Source organism: Mustela putorius, unplaced genomic scaffold, assembly GCF_011764305.1.
Source record: "Mustela putorius furo isolate JIRA1106 unplaced genomic scaffold, ASM1176430v1.1 tig00000997_pilon_pilon_pilon, whole genome shotgun sequence".
NCBI lineage: Eukaryota > Metazoa > Chordata > Mammalia > Carnivora > Mustelidae > Mustela > Mustela putorius.
Window position 1 is genome coordinate 4,039,268 of NW_025421527.1, and position 14,220 is coordinate 4,053,487.

General features: G+C 64.3%; 1 protein-coding gene across 1 annotated transcript; it reads left to right on the plus strand.

Moving 5' to 3' along the window:
• The first annotated feature begins 2,518 nt into the window (after positions 1 to 2,518).
• On the plus strand, positions 2,519 to 11,915 carry ETV3L (ETS variant transcription factor 3 like). Its single transcript, XM_045086699.1, has 5 exons — positions 2,519 to 7,396; positions 7,503 to 7,740; positions 7,899 to 8,088; positions 8,436 to 8,556; positions 10,923 to 11,915. Exons 1-5 carry the CDS (start codon positions 7,336 to 7,338, stop codon positions 11,399 to 11,401), a joined length of 1,089 nt encoding a protein of 362 aa, XP_044942634.1. The 5' UTR covers positions 2,519 to 7,335; the 3' UTR covers positions 11,402 to 11,915.
• The last annotated feature ends 2,305 nt before the right edge of the window (positions 11,916 to 14,220 follow it).

Sequence of the window (14,220 nt, forward strand, 5' to 3'; positions counted from 1 at the left end):
GTCCCTCCCATCAATCACCGGTCCCTCTCTCACCTTTCCGTCACGTTAGCTTCGGTTGATTTAACCAGAAAACAACCCCCAGAATTGAATTCCGTGGCCCTCCATTGTGAGGCGTGGGAGGGCAGCCTGGCCTCCCAGAGCCAGAGAGGAAAACAAGAAAATCATATTGATTCCCTGATGGCAGCCGTCAACCTCCCTCCCCGCAGGACACTGGGCAGACGGGGCTCCGGGCCCCACAGTCATCCCCAGAACTTTAAAGACAGAGGCTCTCGTATCCCCCTGAGAAGCCTCTCCCAAGGGCAAGCGTCCCCCTCCCGGTGTGTTCTGGAATCTGTCCTGCTGTTTCCATAGCAGGGTCTCCGATGCCCCGTAATCTGGCTTATTATGCTTGAGCTGGAAGTTCTTCTTGCTGTCTGCCTTTGAATCACATTAGTAGAGAAAAGGAAGAATCATCTTCCAGAACTCCAGGAAGAAAGAGATAGGCTAAGTGCTTACACACGGGTAAACCATTCGTAGCCTCTCGTGGGCGCAGCTCAGTGACGATGTCCGAGGTGAGGGTTCAGGGCGCCCTGTGAGCTGGTATGGGGCCTGGGACCCAGGTGGGAAGAGGCCCAGGTCTCGAAGGGGACGCTCCTCCAGGCCTGGGCTCTGTCGCCACAGAAAGCCCCCGGAGAGAAGGGCTGGCTGTCTAGGGGAGGGAGACAGCTGGAAGGACTCCCCGCCCTTCAGGGTCCCTTCTCCTGGAACTGAGGACCCGCGGCCTTCTCAGCAGCGTCTGCGTTGGCCCCATGTTTTCGGAGCCACTAGCCCCCGAGGCGGGCTCCAGATGCTAAGGACCCACCGAGAGACACCCCCTCCCACTCCAGCCCCCGCCGAGCTGGAGGGGGCGCAGGCCATCGTGCCACCGGCCCCCGAAGGGTTAATGCTATTGACTGAAAACCACATCAGCTCCCGTGGGAGCTTGGAGATCCCGCTCTCATTTTAAGTAACCCTAACTCCGGTGTGATGCGCGAGGGCCGCTGGGCGAAGAGTGCGCCTGCTGAAGTGAGCACGGAGCCAGGGACTGCCGCCGCACCGAGGTAAGGGACTCCGGTGGCAGGGGAACAGCCCTGCCCCAGCGGTGGACCCCAGTGTGGAGCCATCGGGAAGGGGACTTGTTAGGAGACGCGGGGGAAGGGGGCTGGTAAGGAGACGGGGCGCTGGTGGAGGCGAGTGCCCCCGGGCCACACTGAGGCCGTCTGCAAGGGGGGCCAACTCCTTCTCCCTCGGCTGTGGGACAGCTGCAGAGCCAGGGGCCAGGCAGCCAGGGCAGAAAGAAGTGGGGAGCTCACAAAGACAGCTGTTCCCCCCTCTGGTGCTGATGGGGTCAGGTGTCCGCTGGCTGGGGCAGACGGGACTCCTGGCATTCACGGGGTCCAGCCAGGCTGAGCCCGAGGGGAGGACGGGCTCAGGTGTCCCTGCGCGCTCGACCTGCCGCACCTCACCCGGAGCTCACCGCACCATCCGCAGGGCTGAGGGTGAGGACTGATGTGCGGGTGTGGGCACCCCAGCCTGGGGATGGGGAGGAGCAGGCAGGGGCTGGGCAGGCGTCCTGGGGCTGGAGAGTTAAGGCTGGGCTCCCAGCCAAGCCAGGCTGGTGTGAACTGGATCGAAACCTCAGACAGGGTAGGGGGATTCTGTCCCCTGCGCTGGCCTGTCTCCCTTCCTCCGACTCCTGGCATCCTTCCCAAGAGCTGGGTCCAAGAAGACTAAGGTCTGCGAGCCCTGGGCCCTAGGGCAGGTGGAGGCTCCATGAGGCTGGAGAGGCAGAGCGAAGCGCGCCGGCCCCCCTCAGCCCCTCCTAAAGGACAAGAGAAGGGCCAGGGAGGAGTGTGGGACCCCGGTCGCCCAGGTCCAAGCGCCTTTCTGGCCCTGCTCGGGGGGCCATGGGGCCGGAGGGGAGTGGGGACCCACTCGGGCTCAGGGCTTAGTGGAAGTGGAAGTCAGGGTTCACTAGGATTGGCGTGAAGACAGGGTTGAGGTGGAGGCTGGACGTCAACTGGGGTTTGAGGGGGTGAGCCAGAAGGTGGCAGAACCCCCAGCAGCTGGCGAGGTCCTGAAACACTGGTCCCGATGAGGTCCTGAAACACTGGTCCCGATGAGGTCCTGAAACACTGGTCCCGATGAGGTCCTGAAACACTGGTCCCGATGAGGTCCTGAAACACTGGTCCCGATGAGGCCCTGAAACACTGGTCCCGATGTGCTCAGAGCCCGCGCACGCCATCCCAGCTTAGCATTTGGCTGAGAGTTTCACTTCCTCTGGCCGGCCTGGCCTGGCTCCTTGGCCACCTCAGCGCCTGCTGGAGGGGATTTCTTGTCCCTGGGTGGGTTGGGGGTGGACAAAGGGAAGGACCGGGGATGTCCAGGCAGGGGGATCCCCGGGGCGCAGCTGCCTGCCGGGAATGAGATGAAAGGAACTGAGCCTGGGGTTGCCCCGGGAGGGGTGCGACGCGGGGGGGCATTGGGAGGGAGGCAGGTGGTGTGAGGAGGCCACATAGGTTGGGGCAGGCGGCTGGGGGGGCTGCATTCCGTTTCCAGCTCCGCAGGATGGGTGAGACAGAGGGCAGGAGCTCGGGGAGAGGCTGGAGGAGGGGCTGGGCTGGGCGCATGGTGCCGTCTGGTCTGAGAAAGAAGGAACAGCCTCGAAACCGAGACAGAAGAGGACGGAGCAGACGCCGGGGAGGGAAGACTCGAGAAGCCCGGTGGACGGGACTGGGAAAGGAGAGAGAAGAAATAGTCAGGAAGCAGGAAATGAGCTGAAGATGAAAAGGTCAAAGCAAGGGGAACAGAGACCAGAGAGGGGAGAGGGGAGGGGGGCGCTGGGAGCCTGCCTCCTGACCCCCAGGGCCCTTCTCCCAACCCCGGCCCCAGGGCTGGGCCACCTTCCCCTCAGCCTTCAGCTGCCCTTCTGACAGGTCTGGCGTAGGCCTGGGGGTGTCTGGCTTCTCATGTCTGCTCGTGGTTGCGCAAACCTTTTCGAGCCCACGGCCCCCAGGGACTCAGAGATCAGAGTCAGAGGGTCTGCGAGGGACCGGGCTGGGGGTGTGTGGGGGACGCAGCAACCTGGGACCCGAAGGCCCCTGGAGGGGGAACAGCTGTGGGAGAAGCGGGCCTGCCTGGGGACCCTTCTAGGGGAGCAGCAGGGAGGTGCACGTCTCCCGGGAGGGGCGCTGGCAGGAAAGGCTGACCCGGGGGGGGGGGGGCGGTCAGCTGGAGGAGCACCAGAAAGGGCTCCCTGGGCTTGGGGACTTGGCCAAGGAGCAAGATGCCCTGGGGGCTCAGGAAGAAAGAACATCTATCCCTGCCCCTCCCTGGGACCCCCCAGGGGTAAAGGTGGTTGGCTTGGCCCTCCCGGGCACTCCCCCCCACCCCTCGCACCCCTACCTAAGCAGCTTTAGCTAATAGCATTAGGGAGGTCTCAGGACTACCTACTCTCCACTTGGGACTGAGATCAAGGGGACAGACTGGAGGCTTCTAATCAGATTGGGATTTGACGGCGGGGCAGGGGCCAGGCAGTTGGCTCCGGGCTGACCAGCCCAACCCCTGCCCCCCACCTGGAGGCTGTCATCTCTGTGTTTCCACTGTCCCCCTCTGGGCTTGTCTCCCCACTGTGACCCTCTTATCCCAGCCTGTGTACACAGCCCGTGGAGGTGCTTCTCACAGGCACCCCAGGCACCCTTCCTCTCCGCGGCTCTCCTGCCAGATCAGTCGGGGGCTTGCTGAGAGGACCGGGCTGAGGCCAAGGACACGGCGGCGCAGTCACGCAGGCTGGCCTCGCAGAAGGCCCAGCGGCAAAGCCCCTTCTGCTGCAAGTCTGGCTCTTCAGTTAGGGAGGCAGCATCGGTCTTGAACTAGCAACTTTGTTTCTTCTTGAGTGTGTCCCTGTGTTTCCCCTCCCCCGCATCTGGCAGAGCGTCCCCAAGCGTCACAGCTCAGCTGAAAGTCTCCTCCAGGACCCAGGGCCCCGCCATCCGCTCCACACCGGGGGTTCGGCCTCAGCTCCCGGGCCCCCCTGAGTGATTACTGCTCAGAGCTCCAGGCAGACAGACCGTTCCCTGCCGGCCAGCTCTGCCCCTCGCCCTGGGATCTTCCGTGCATCTCCTCCTTGGAGCCTCGATTTCCGACACCTGTAAAATGGGGATGTGAGTGGCCACGTCAAGGGGTTATCGTGAAGGTTCAGTGCCGTAGCTTTGGGGGAAACGTCAAGCCCCGTGCCGGGCGGGATAGGGACCCCAGTCCTCTTGACTCAACTCCGAAAGATCAGACCTGCCCGGGATATTTCCTCGAGCTCCACGCCCTGGCATAAGGCTCCCTCTCTCTTGTCACCAGCATTGTCTATGCTGCATTACTCGATCCTGACCTAAACCCTACATGTGTTGTAAGGAGCCCTGCAATGGCCAAGGAGACTGCTGGCACCCGGGCAGCGGACCGCGGTGGCGTTGCTACAACCCTTTAACGACAGAGTTTCCCAGAGTTAGGACCCTTTTTGCTGGATAGTTCCCCACCCCAGCCCGGAGCTGTAGGGGCTGTGAGAGACCACCCACCCCCGCCCCGCAGCGCTTCACCCTGGGCACCAGGCAACACCAGAGGGATGAAGCCAGGGGCCTTGGTGCAGGGTTGGGGGACAGAGCGGGGTGCCTCCCCCAGCCTCTGGAGCCTCATCACCAGAGCGGGGGTTAGAGCCTGTCTGAGGCTGGGTCAGCTCCTCGGGGCTCTAGCACGGAAGGAGGGGACTTGAGGGAAGACGTTGGGCAGGACTCAACGGCAGGGAGGACCCATGTCCAGGTGATAAGCTCCTCAAGGACGTGGGGGTCCAGGAGGGACTCCCATAAACACAGGGCAGGCTGGAAAATGACGAGGGGCAGGAGGGCAGGCTTGAGCTCGCCACTGACGCCACTTTGGTTTTTGTATTTAGGGTTTTTTTTTCCCTTTGGGGGCCAGACAGGATATTGGTAGCCCACCTGGGTGGCAGAATATTTTATATCTTGAATTAAGGTCTTGCTTTCCGCTCTTTCACTTGAGGGCTGTGTGGCCTTAGAGAAGTTCCTCCACCTCTCTGAGCTCCATCTCAGATAGTTCCGATGAGGTTTTGGGGCGGGCATGTCAATTCCTGGGCGGGGCACAGGGCACACTGAGGGTCTGCTCTGCAGTGGGTTTATCATTCTCCTTTTTTAAAAATAGATTTTATTCATTTATTAGAGAGAGAGCATGGGGAGGGGCAGAGAGAGAAGCAGGGCAGTTGGCTCTGCGCTGACCAGCCTAACCCCTGCCCCCCACCTGGAGGCTGTCATCTCTGTGTTTCCACTGTCCCCAGTGGGGCTTGTCTCCGCACTGTGACCCAGATCTGGGAGTCTGATGCGGGACTCGATCCCAGGACCCCAGGATCATGACCTGAACCGAAGGCAGATGCTTAAAGAATTGAGCCCCCCAGGTTCCCGGGAGTCTCCAGTCCTCCAGACCCGTGCACGGCGGCAGCTGTAGGAGTCCCACCAGCTCCCTCCGCAGAACAGTGTCCCCGGGACCTCTCACCTCCATGGACCCCTGCTCTCCCTCCATCATCTCCCAACCCATTTTCCTAAGGCGAGGTGGAGGGTTCCCAACGCACTTGAGACAGGAGGAACTTCCCAACAGACAAGGCAGGAAAGGAAGGTGGGGGCGGGTGGAGGCGTCCGCTTCAGGGGAGGAAAGAACCAGGAGAATTTCCAGACTATCAGCCAGCAGAGGGATGGGCGGGGAAACCTACTCCTGCAGACTCCGAGTGGGCGTCACCCGCTCGCCCTCGGCCGCCTTAATTTCCAGGGATGCTTTCCGCTCAGGCCAGACTGGGGACCCCCAGAAGCACCTTCCCCAGGAGCTGTCACTTTGTCCGTTGAACCCCTGGGAAAGGGAAAGCAGGAGACCCATACGATCTCTACGGTGGGGGGACCGGACTGTCTCGCCAGCTGAGGCATCTGGGATCCCGAGCAGACCTGACCCCTCCCCGATGCCGCTCTCAGGAGGGTCCCTGCTTGCAGGGAGCATGTTAGAAATCCAGACTCGCAGGCACCATCCAGTCCCACAGCATCAGAATCTGCATTGTGGAGAGATTCCCAGGGGATCCTTAACGTTTGAGACTCGGCAAGCAAGCAGGTGCTGTGCCTTAGGAGTGGAGGGACAGTGGCTAGGTGCGTGCGTCAGAAGGCTCTCCCTTGGTGAGCCATCTGGGAAGTGAGGCGGCCACTCCAGACAAGCCTCCACACGCCCCCCAGACCTTCCAGCCTCCTAAGTTCCAGCCGAGAGCAGCCCTCCCTCTGCCCGACTTCCCTCAACCTGCAAATCCAGAGTCAGGTCACCCAAGCTGGTCCCCAGTGCACACACGATCCTGCCCGTGCAGGGACCGTCTGCTCCAGGAGCGGGCCCACACCCCACATCCCCCCAACACTCTGCCCTCAGTGACAGTGGGACTGGGCCCGGAGTGCCAGCCTCGACCCCATCTGGAAGGCTCTAGGACATGAACACTTCCTCCCACCGCCCTGGCCTGCATCAGGCAAGATCCAGCCGTGGGGGCCCGCTCCCCAGCCTCCCCCCATCTCACCGCTGTGCCTCCCGCCAGTCTGGGGACAGACAAGATCGCAGTATCCAAGGGCCCGGGGTTCGGTAATTCAGTGGACACTGACTGAGCACTTGCGGGTCGGAGGCCGGTGCCGGGCAGGCCCCTGGGGAGCCGGCCGGCCGTGAACCAGACGGCGAGGATTCCTGACGCCTTCGAGCTCCCACTCTGAGGGGAAGACAGATACGGAACACCGTGGATAACTTCTTCTTTGCCTCCCGTGGATGCCCTTGCCGGCCACTTCTGGAAAAGCCCCAGCCTGCCAGGCCTGGGCCCGCGCGGCAGACCCCCGCTGAGAAAAGCACAATCCCAGGTCCCCCGACTCGCGACCACCTTCCCGGGCCACAGAGCTACAGGTTTGCGGATCTCCTCAAGGCTGACCAGGACCCTCCGATTAATTACATTTTCTCCTGTCTTCTCTTGGGGAAACCTCCGATCCCGTGAGTCCTGTCCTGGGTGCAGCCCCCCACAGGGGCAGGGGCTGGGACCCACCTGTAGGTGGCTCAGCCCCAATCCGGGCCGGAGGAGGCTGGCCTGGCCCTCGGGATGGTGGGGGGAGCTTCCTGCCGGCGGCCGCCCCAGGGTCCCGCCTCAGTCTCCCCTCGCGTCTCCCCGCTTCTCTTACCTTCCTTCTTCGCCTCCCGCCTCAGCAGCACCGCCTCCCACCAGGCCCAGACGCGGCCCTCGCCGCCCCCCCCCGGAGGACCATGCAGTGCAGCTGCACCGTCGAGGGCGCCCCTGCCGGCCCGGGCAGCCCCTGGATCTCAGGTGAGCCTCCACCAAGTCCCCCAGGCCCTTCGCAGCAGGGGCAGGGGGCGGCCGGGGGGCCTCCGAGCGAGCAGCAGCCGGGTGGCACTCACACCCCTGCCCCCAGGCGTGGCCTTCCCGGACTGGGCCTACAAGACCGAGTCGTCCCCGGGCTCCCGGCAGATCCAGCTGTGGCACTTCATCCTGGAGCTGCTGCAGAAGGAGGAGTTCCGCCATGTCATCGCCTGGCAGCAGGGAGAGTACGGGGAGTTCGTCATCAAGGACCCCGACGAGGTGGCCCGCCTCTGGGGCCGCAGGAAGTGCAAGCCCCAGATGAACTATGACAAGCTGAGCCGGGCCCTCCGGTGAGGGGGGGACGAGCAGGGGCGGAGCCGAGGGGTCAGAGGTCAGGGTCCCTGTCACCACCCCCCCCCCCCCCACCCCCCTGGCTGGGGCTTGGCTCCCTGGCCCTGGGCTTACTGGCCCTGGGCTAAGCCCGCACCCTCCACCTCCGACCCTGCAGATACTACTACAATAAGAGGATCCTGCACAAGACCAAAGGCAAACGGTTCACGTACAAGTTCAACTTCAGCAGGCTGATCGTGGTCAGCTGCCCTCTGTGGGAGCTGTGGGCTCCGCCTGCCCCCCAAGTGCTGCTGGGGGCCCCCGCCCTCATCCGGCCAGCCCTGCTGCCCACGGGCCTGCCCAGCGAGGTAGGTGCCCCCACAGCCCGGGCCCTTCCACCCAGGAGACCCCCTGCCCTCCCCCTGCCTTGTAGTCCCTGAGCGCCCAAGGGCAGGAGCGGCGCCGTGACTCACCCCTGCGTGGCTCACAGCGCAGCACACACCTGGGAGTGAGGGCGCCTCCTTCCTTGCCAGGCGTCAGTCCTCCCGTGGTGGGTGCCAGGGGAGGCCCCCGGGCATGTGGGCAGTGACCGTTTAACAACCATCCTGAGAACACTCCATTGTGCTAGCAAGTGGCTCTGGGCGCCGTGTGAACTGGGGAGCGCAGGCCGGCCCAGCCCGTCCCACCCCACCGCCGCTTCTCACCCCTGCCCCAGCTCCTGCATAGCCTGCTGCTTGCCCAGCGGGCCACGGCTGAGCAGCTGGCTGGACACCAGACCCCCCACGGGCTGCCAGAGGCCACTGAGGACAAGAAGGGGAGCAGCAGCGGTGCCCCCCGTGAGTGCTGGGGCAGGGACGGGAAGCAGAGCGGGGAGGGGTGGAGGGACCCCCCGGCCCAGCGCACAGTGGGAGGCTGAGACCAGGAGTTCTACACCCATTCACCCTTCCGCAACCCCAGCCCTGCTACTCCCCCAGTGTGCGGGTTTGGAAGGTCGGTGACTGGGCCGAGACTCAGGGAAGAGCCAGGAGCTCCCGGAATGCAGAGGAGGGGCGGGCGTCCTGCAGGAGAGCGACCCCTGGGCTGGCGAAGCAGGTGCAGGAGGTGCCCCGGCCCCGGCAGAGGGAGTAGCTTTGGGACAGCGGAGAGCAGATGCAGCAAAGCTGAAGCGCCCCGGGGGGGCTGCCATGCTTGGAGACAAGGGATGCGGAGGGCATGGGGGCAAAGGGGCGGGGCAGAGGAAGCTGGCCAAGCAGCAGGTGTCCGGGCACGGAGGACTCAGAGCCACGCTGATGGGTGGGACTGAACCCATGGGTGGGAGGCCCCCAGCGGGGAGAGGCCTGATGAGATTTTTAATCTCAGAAAGATGACTTGGGGTCTATGCAGAGCTGGGGTTCCAAGAGGCGTGTGTCTGGTCCTGGTCAGCTGGGGAGGGTCACTTGGGCAGAGGATGATGGGGCCGGAACCCAGCCACCCGTACCAGGTGGAGAAGGAGAGCCAACAGGAGAGAGAGGGAGGAGAGCATGGCAAGCAGAGAGAACAGTACCTGCAAAGGCCCTGGGGCAGGAAAGAGGTTCTGGGAAAGGCCAGCGCGGCTGGGGGAGACCGTGGAAATGGAGGCAGAGGCCAGCTCTCCCAGGGCTGTAAACAGGGAGGTGATTCTCTCTGTGAGGAAGTTCCCAGGGACCCTCCAGTAGCCCGAGCTCCATACAGAGGTCCCAGACCTGCTGCTCCTTCTCTCCCAGCAATTTCATGGGGGTCGACCCTTGGCCTTCGCCCTACCTGCAGCGTAGGTAGCTGGGCGCCCCGAAGGGCCTGGCTCTGGGCCCCGGAGTGCCGCTGAGGCTGTAGGTGTGTTCCGCCCAGGGCATGCCGGGACTCGCACGGCCACCCGCCTGCCCCTGGAGCCAGACGGAGGCCGCACGGCACCCTGTTCTTCCACACCACCTTACTCCCCACCCCTACCCCCTCCCAGCCCCCCGGCTCCGGGAATGCCTCGGGCACACAGCTTTCTCTTTGGGAAACCGTGAGGGGGAGATGGTGTCCCTGGCGAGCCCCAGCTTGGAGGGAGCTTCGTGCTCCTCCCTGCCCTCTGCGGGCACCCACACGTGCCCTGCCTGGCTTAGGTCCCCAGGAGGGGAGAGCAGCCCCGGGCCCACTTCTGGACTGGGATTCCAGAAGGCTAGAGCCGCCCCTCACCAGCAGGATGCTGCTTCAGGGAGGAAGAGCGGTCAGGATTCGGAGGCAGGGGCAGCAGGCGCCGGGAAGTGAGGCAGGGGCAGCTCGGTCAGAACCGGCTCCTCTGTGCCGACTCAGCCTCCCGTGACTCAGCCTCCCGCCCAGGGCCGACACAGCCTCGGCCTCAGGAGACCCGGGGACCTCGAGGATGGTAACCCCGGGGACCCAGGGAGGGGCACCCCTGCCCCACGCAGGACCATGTCCTATTCTTCGCTTCAGAGCCCCGACTTCAGAAAGAGTGCTCCTTTCCAGTCTGTCCGGTGTGTGACAGCGTCACTGATGTGCTTTTCCAGTTTTTTTAAAGTCCAGCCCCACCGCTGCGCTCACCCTGCTCTGCGGTTAAAGGATGTGGCCTTGCTAAGGAGGGACCTGAGGGATTGGAGTCGGGCCTTTGGAAATAGACAGTGGTGTGAGGTTCTGCTAGTCACCCCGAGTCCCGGGCCAGGCCTGGGCACCCCACTGCAGGATGCCCGCAGAGCAGGAGGGCAGGGGGGTGTGAGGGCGGCGGGGAGGAGGCTCCTGGGGGAGCAGAGGCAGCCAGAGAAGCCCAGGGCCCGGCGCTAGAGCCCCAGGCCTTTGCTCCAGGCCAGACAGAGTGAGGACAAGATTCACGGAGATGCGGCAAAGGACGTCCTCATCCAAGTCATCGCACACACGGGCACTGAGCTCCTAAGCGCCCGGTGGGGCTGGGTCCAGGGAAAGCGCGGCAGGCCTGTCCCCTCTGGGCTGGGCCGGGGACACAGACCTACAGGAGGTAACAGCACAAGTGCAGCAGTCTACCGGGGGCCCCCGGGAGAGGACGGGGGCCAGGAAGGGCGCACCCAGGCTGCCCCCAGGAAACAGACTCCAAGCGAAGAAGACAGGAAGGTGCACAGTGGGGAGAGGAAGTTTCCAGGAAGAGGAGAGGGAAGTGGGTGGAGAAGCGGGGGGACCCGCCTGACCTCTGCCCCTCTCGCTCTCTCTCCAGGCCTTGGCTCTCTCCCGGGCCCCTGCCAGCTCGGCCCTGGCTGCCTCCTGGGGAGCCTCCAGGACCCGCCGCCCAGTCTGGCGTCCTTCGCCCCTCCCCCGCCACCCTCCCTCCCTGCCGACTGGACCCACCTCTCAGGGCCCTTCCTGCCTCCTGTCCCCCCGGAGCAGCCGTTCCCAGGGGCCCCCAAGCCAGACACCCTGCTCCCAGGGCCCAGGGGCCCCATAGGGACCCGCCCGTTTCCGGGACTCCCCCTGTTGGCTGGGCTGGGACAGGGGGGTGGTGAGAGGCTCCGGCTCTTGTCGCTGAGGCCCCAGGGCCTGGAGGTGAAGCCCTATCCCATGATGGGTGCAAAGAGACGCCCGGATCCCAGGGAGGGCTTCTCCTCGGACATTCTCAGACCCCAAACTGGGGACAAAAGCCTTGTGTCCCCCCGGCTGGAGAACTTCAAGGCAGTGTGGCCCTTGGACCCTCCCTAGGTGGGGAAGAGAGAGGGGGTGGGGGTCCCCCAACTCCATCCCTCCTCTCGTCTGCTTCCTTTCTGGCTTTGCCCGGCCCAGCTTTGAAGGGGTGGAGCTGGACAAAAGGAGGTGGGGAGCATTGCAGGGGTGAGGAAGATTGAGGCAAGGCCCCCCTTTCCCACCCCGTTGTCAATCAGATTACGGAGACAGTCTTCATCTCCACTTCCTTCCACGGGCCCAGCCCCCCAGCTGCCCACACGAGGGAGAAAGTGGGTGTCTGGGTTGGGGGGTCAGGGGTCAGCATGCCCTGAGTGTTAGGGCCCAGGCCCCTCCTCCAGGCCCCGCTCCCAGTCTCTGCCCCGCCCTCCTCACACTCCTCCACCAGCCCTGGGAGCTCCTGTCCACGCAGACACTTCCTTCTGTCGCCACCCCCCCCCCAACTCCTCAGCCCCAAGGGCCTGGGGCAGGGAGGGACTGGCCTCATGGGTTCTGTAATTCTGCCCAGCAGACCGTGAATAAAACGCCCTTGGCCACCTGCCCTCTTGGCCGACCACCCCTGCCGCGTCCCCACCCCACTCCGGCGGCCCTGACCTGGCGCAGGGCTACACGCCACCCAAGGTTCCTGTGGGAGAGAGGGGCCGCCATCCCCTCCACAGAGGGAGAGGCTGACGGAAGCCTGGTGAGGAGCGCCCCTCCCCAGCCACGTGGGAGACCAGGCACAGGGACAGACCCCGAGCGGAGAGAGCAGGGCCTTCCCAGAAGCACCCTCGGGTCCCTGCGTGACCTCCGAGCACATTCGAAGGGGGTGGGGTGATGGAGGGCCTTGGCAGGGTCCCCTCCTCTCTCCCCGGGGCCTCAGAATGACACACGGAGCTGATAGAAGCCTGGGTGGCTAGGGGAGGGGGTCACGCCTGAGGGGCTCCTGCTGTGTGAGGGCAAAGCCGGGGGCAGAATTTTCCCGGAGCCAAGGCAAGCGAACCAGACGCCCTCCTGTCTCTCGGCCACCCACGCCAGGTTCTCGTCTCCCCAAGGGGGCACAGGGGGTCCTGGTCCCTCATCCAGGAGTGAGTGTGCGCCTTGCTTTCTGCTGCCGCCCTGTCCCTCTCTGTGGCCGATGTGTGGGGAGGGAGAGGCCCCGAGTAGCTCAGGGTCAGGCCCTCACCCCGCAGAGAGACTGAGATGAGCCAGAGCGCAGCCGCTGGGCCTGCAGGCTGGACACGGCCAGAGCACCGCCTCTGCCTCCCCCCACAGCAGGTCTTCCCCCCAGGAGATGTCAAGAGCTGCTTCTCGATGGCTCCTCAAGCTGCAGGCCTAGCCCCGGCCCTATGGGAGGGAGGAGCCCCCAGGCCAGGGCGTCCCCTCCCCCTGCCCAGTCTGGGAGACAAAGAGCTGGTGGTGTCCCTCCGGCCCCAGGAACTGGCTCGCACTGTCAGGGGGCCTGGGCGCTGCTTGGAGAGCCAACCCCACGGACAGGGTCCCGTACCAGGGACCCCCATGTGCCCTCTGCCCTACCCACCCCTTCTGTGACCACTGCCTTTCAGGGAATGAGCAGTGTTTGCCAGTATCCAAAAGTTCCCTTTGGGGGAGGTGAACTGGGACAGGACAGGCCAGGAGACGTACCCTGGCAGGGGTGGGGGTGCCCTGCGTGTGGGCAAAGCCCACTTTCCCAGCCTTGGCACCGTGGCCATCTGGGGCGGCTATTCTGCTGTGGTGGGAGCTGTGCTCTGCGTCCCGGGTTGCTGACAACATCCGTCCCTGGCCTCCGGACGCCAGCAGATGCTCTCAACTGTCCCTAGGGGGCGGAAATTGTCCCAGGCTGGGACTCACTCCCACAGAGGGTGGCCTCGGCAAGTGGGCAAGTCCTGGCGGGCTCCCCAGCGCAGGACGCCGCGGCGGTCCTGTGTCGTGAGAGTGCCCTCTGGTGGCCAGAGCCTCCACCAGCGCCGTGGCCGCTCCCACCGGGCGGTCCAGGGAGGTGGGGGGGACTGGGTGGGGTGGGGGGGCCGGCAGGGCACAGCCTGAGGGCATGGCTAGGTTTGAGAAGAAGGGGTGAGGGACACCCTGGGGTCTTCTCAGGTTGGGAAGGGAGTTTCAGATAAAAACCGTTCATGAAACCATCCCGTTCCAAGCCCCCTTTGCAAATCACGGAGGAGCCACCAAAGGATCTGCAGGTCTCCTGTGACCACAAACAGCCAGTTAGCAGCCCCTCTGGGACAATGGGGTGCAGCCATCAACCCCGACATGACAGCCTCTGGCTGCCTGTGGCCACCAACACCCCCCCCCGCCGGGGAGAGCACAGAGTGGACGCTCAGCCTTCTTCCAGGAGCAGCAGGAACCAGGACCAGACAGCGCTCCAAACACCCCTGCTGCCGGCGCCGTCACACCAAGCACAGGGACACTCGTGGGTTCAAGCAGCGTTGGAGGAAGTCGCCCACCCTGGCCTCACGAGCTCTAGACTGTTGGGAGCCAGAGGGGCCGTGGTGATGGTGGCCCGTAGCTTGTCTGAGGTCACAGGTAAAACGGGAGCTTCCCCCCCTCGCACCTCACCACCCTCATGAGCACTGAGGGCTTAAGAGGCACTCAGAGCCCTTAGAAGTCCGAGCAGGTTACATATCGAGAGGGAGGTTTCCCCAATTCCTGTGTGATTCTCAGTGCAACCGCAGGAGCAAACATTTCGCTGTGTCTGTGCATTTGCACACGTGGTCACGTCGGCCTGTGCTCACCCCGGCTGCGTGATGTGAATAACAGCGTGTCCCCCACGAAGCCAGGGCTCTCAGGGTGACACAGCACATGCTCCTTTCAGGCGAGGCGTTTGTCACTAGAACCTTGACGTGCCT

Coding starts and splice junctions, on each gene's coding strand:
- ETV3L (XM_045086699.1), top strand. CDS start 7,336: ATGCAGTGCAGCTGCACCGTCGAGGGCGCCCCTGCCGGCCCGGGCAGC. Junction 7,741..7,898: donor AAGCTGAGCCGGGCCCTCCG/GTGAGGGGGGGA, acceptor CCGACCCTGCAG/ATACTACTACAATAAGAGGA. Junction 8,557..10,922: donor GAGCAGCAGCGGTGCCCCCC/GTGAGTGCTGGG, acceptor CTCTCTCTCCAG/GCCTTGGCTCTCTCCCGGGC.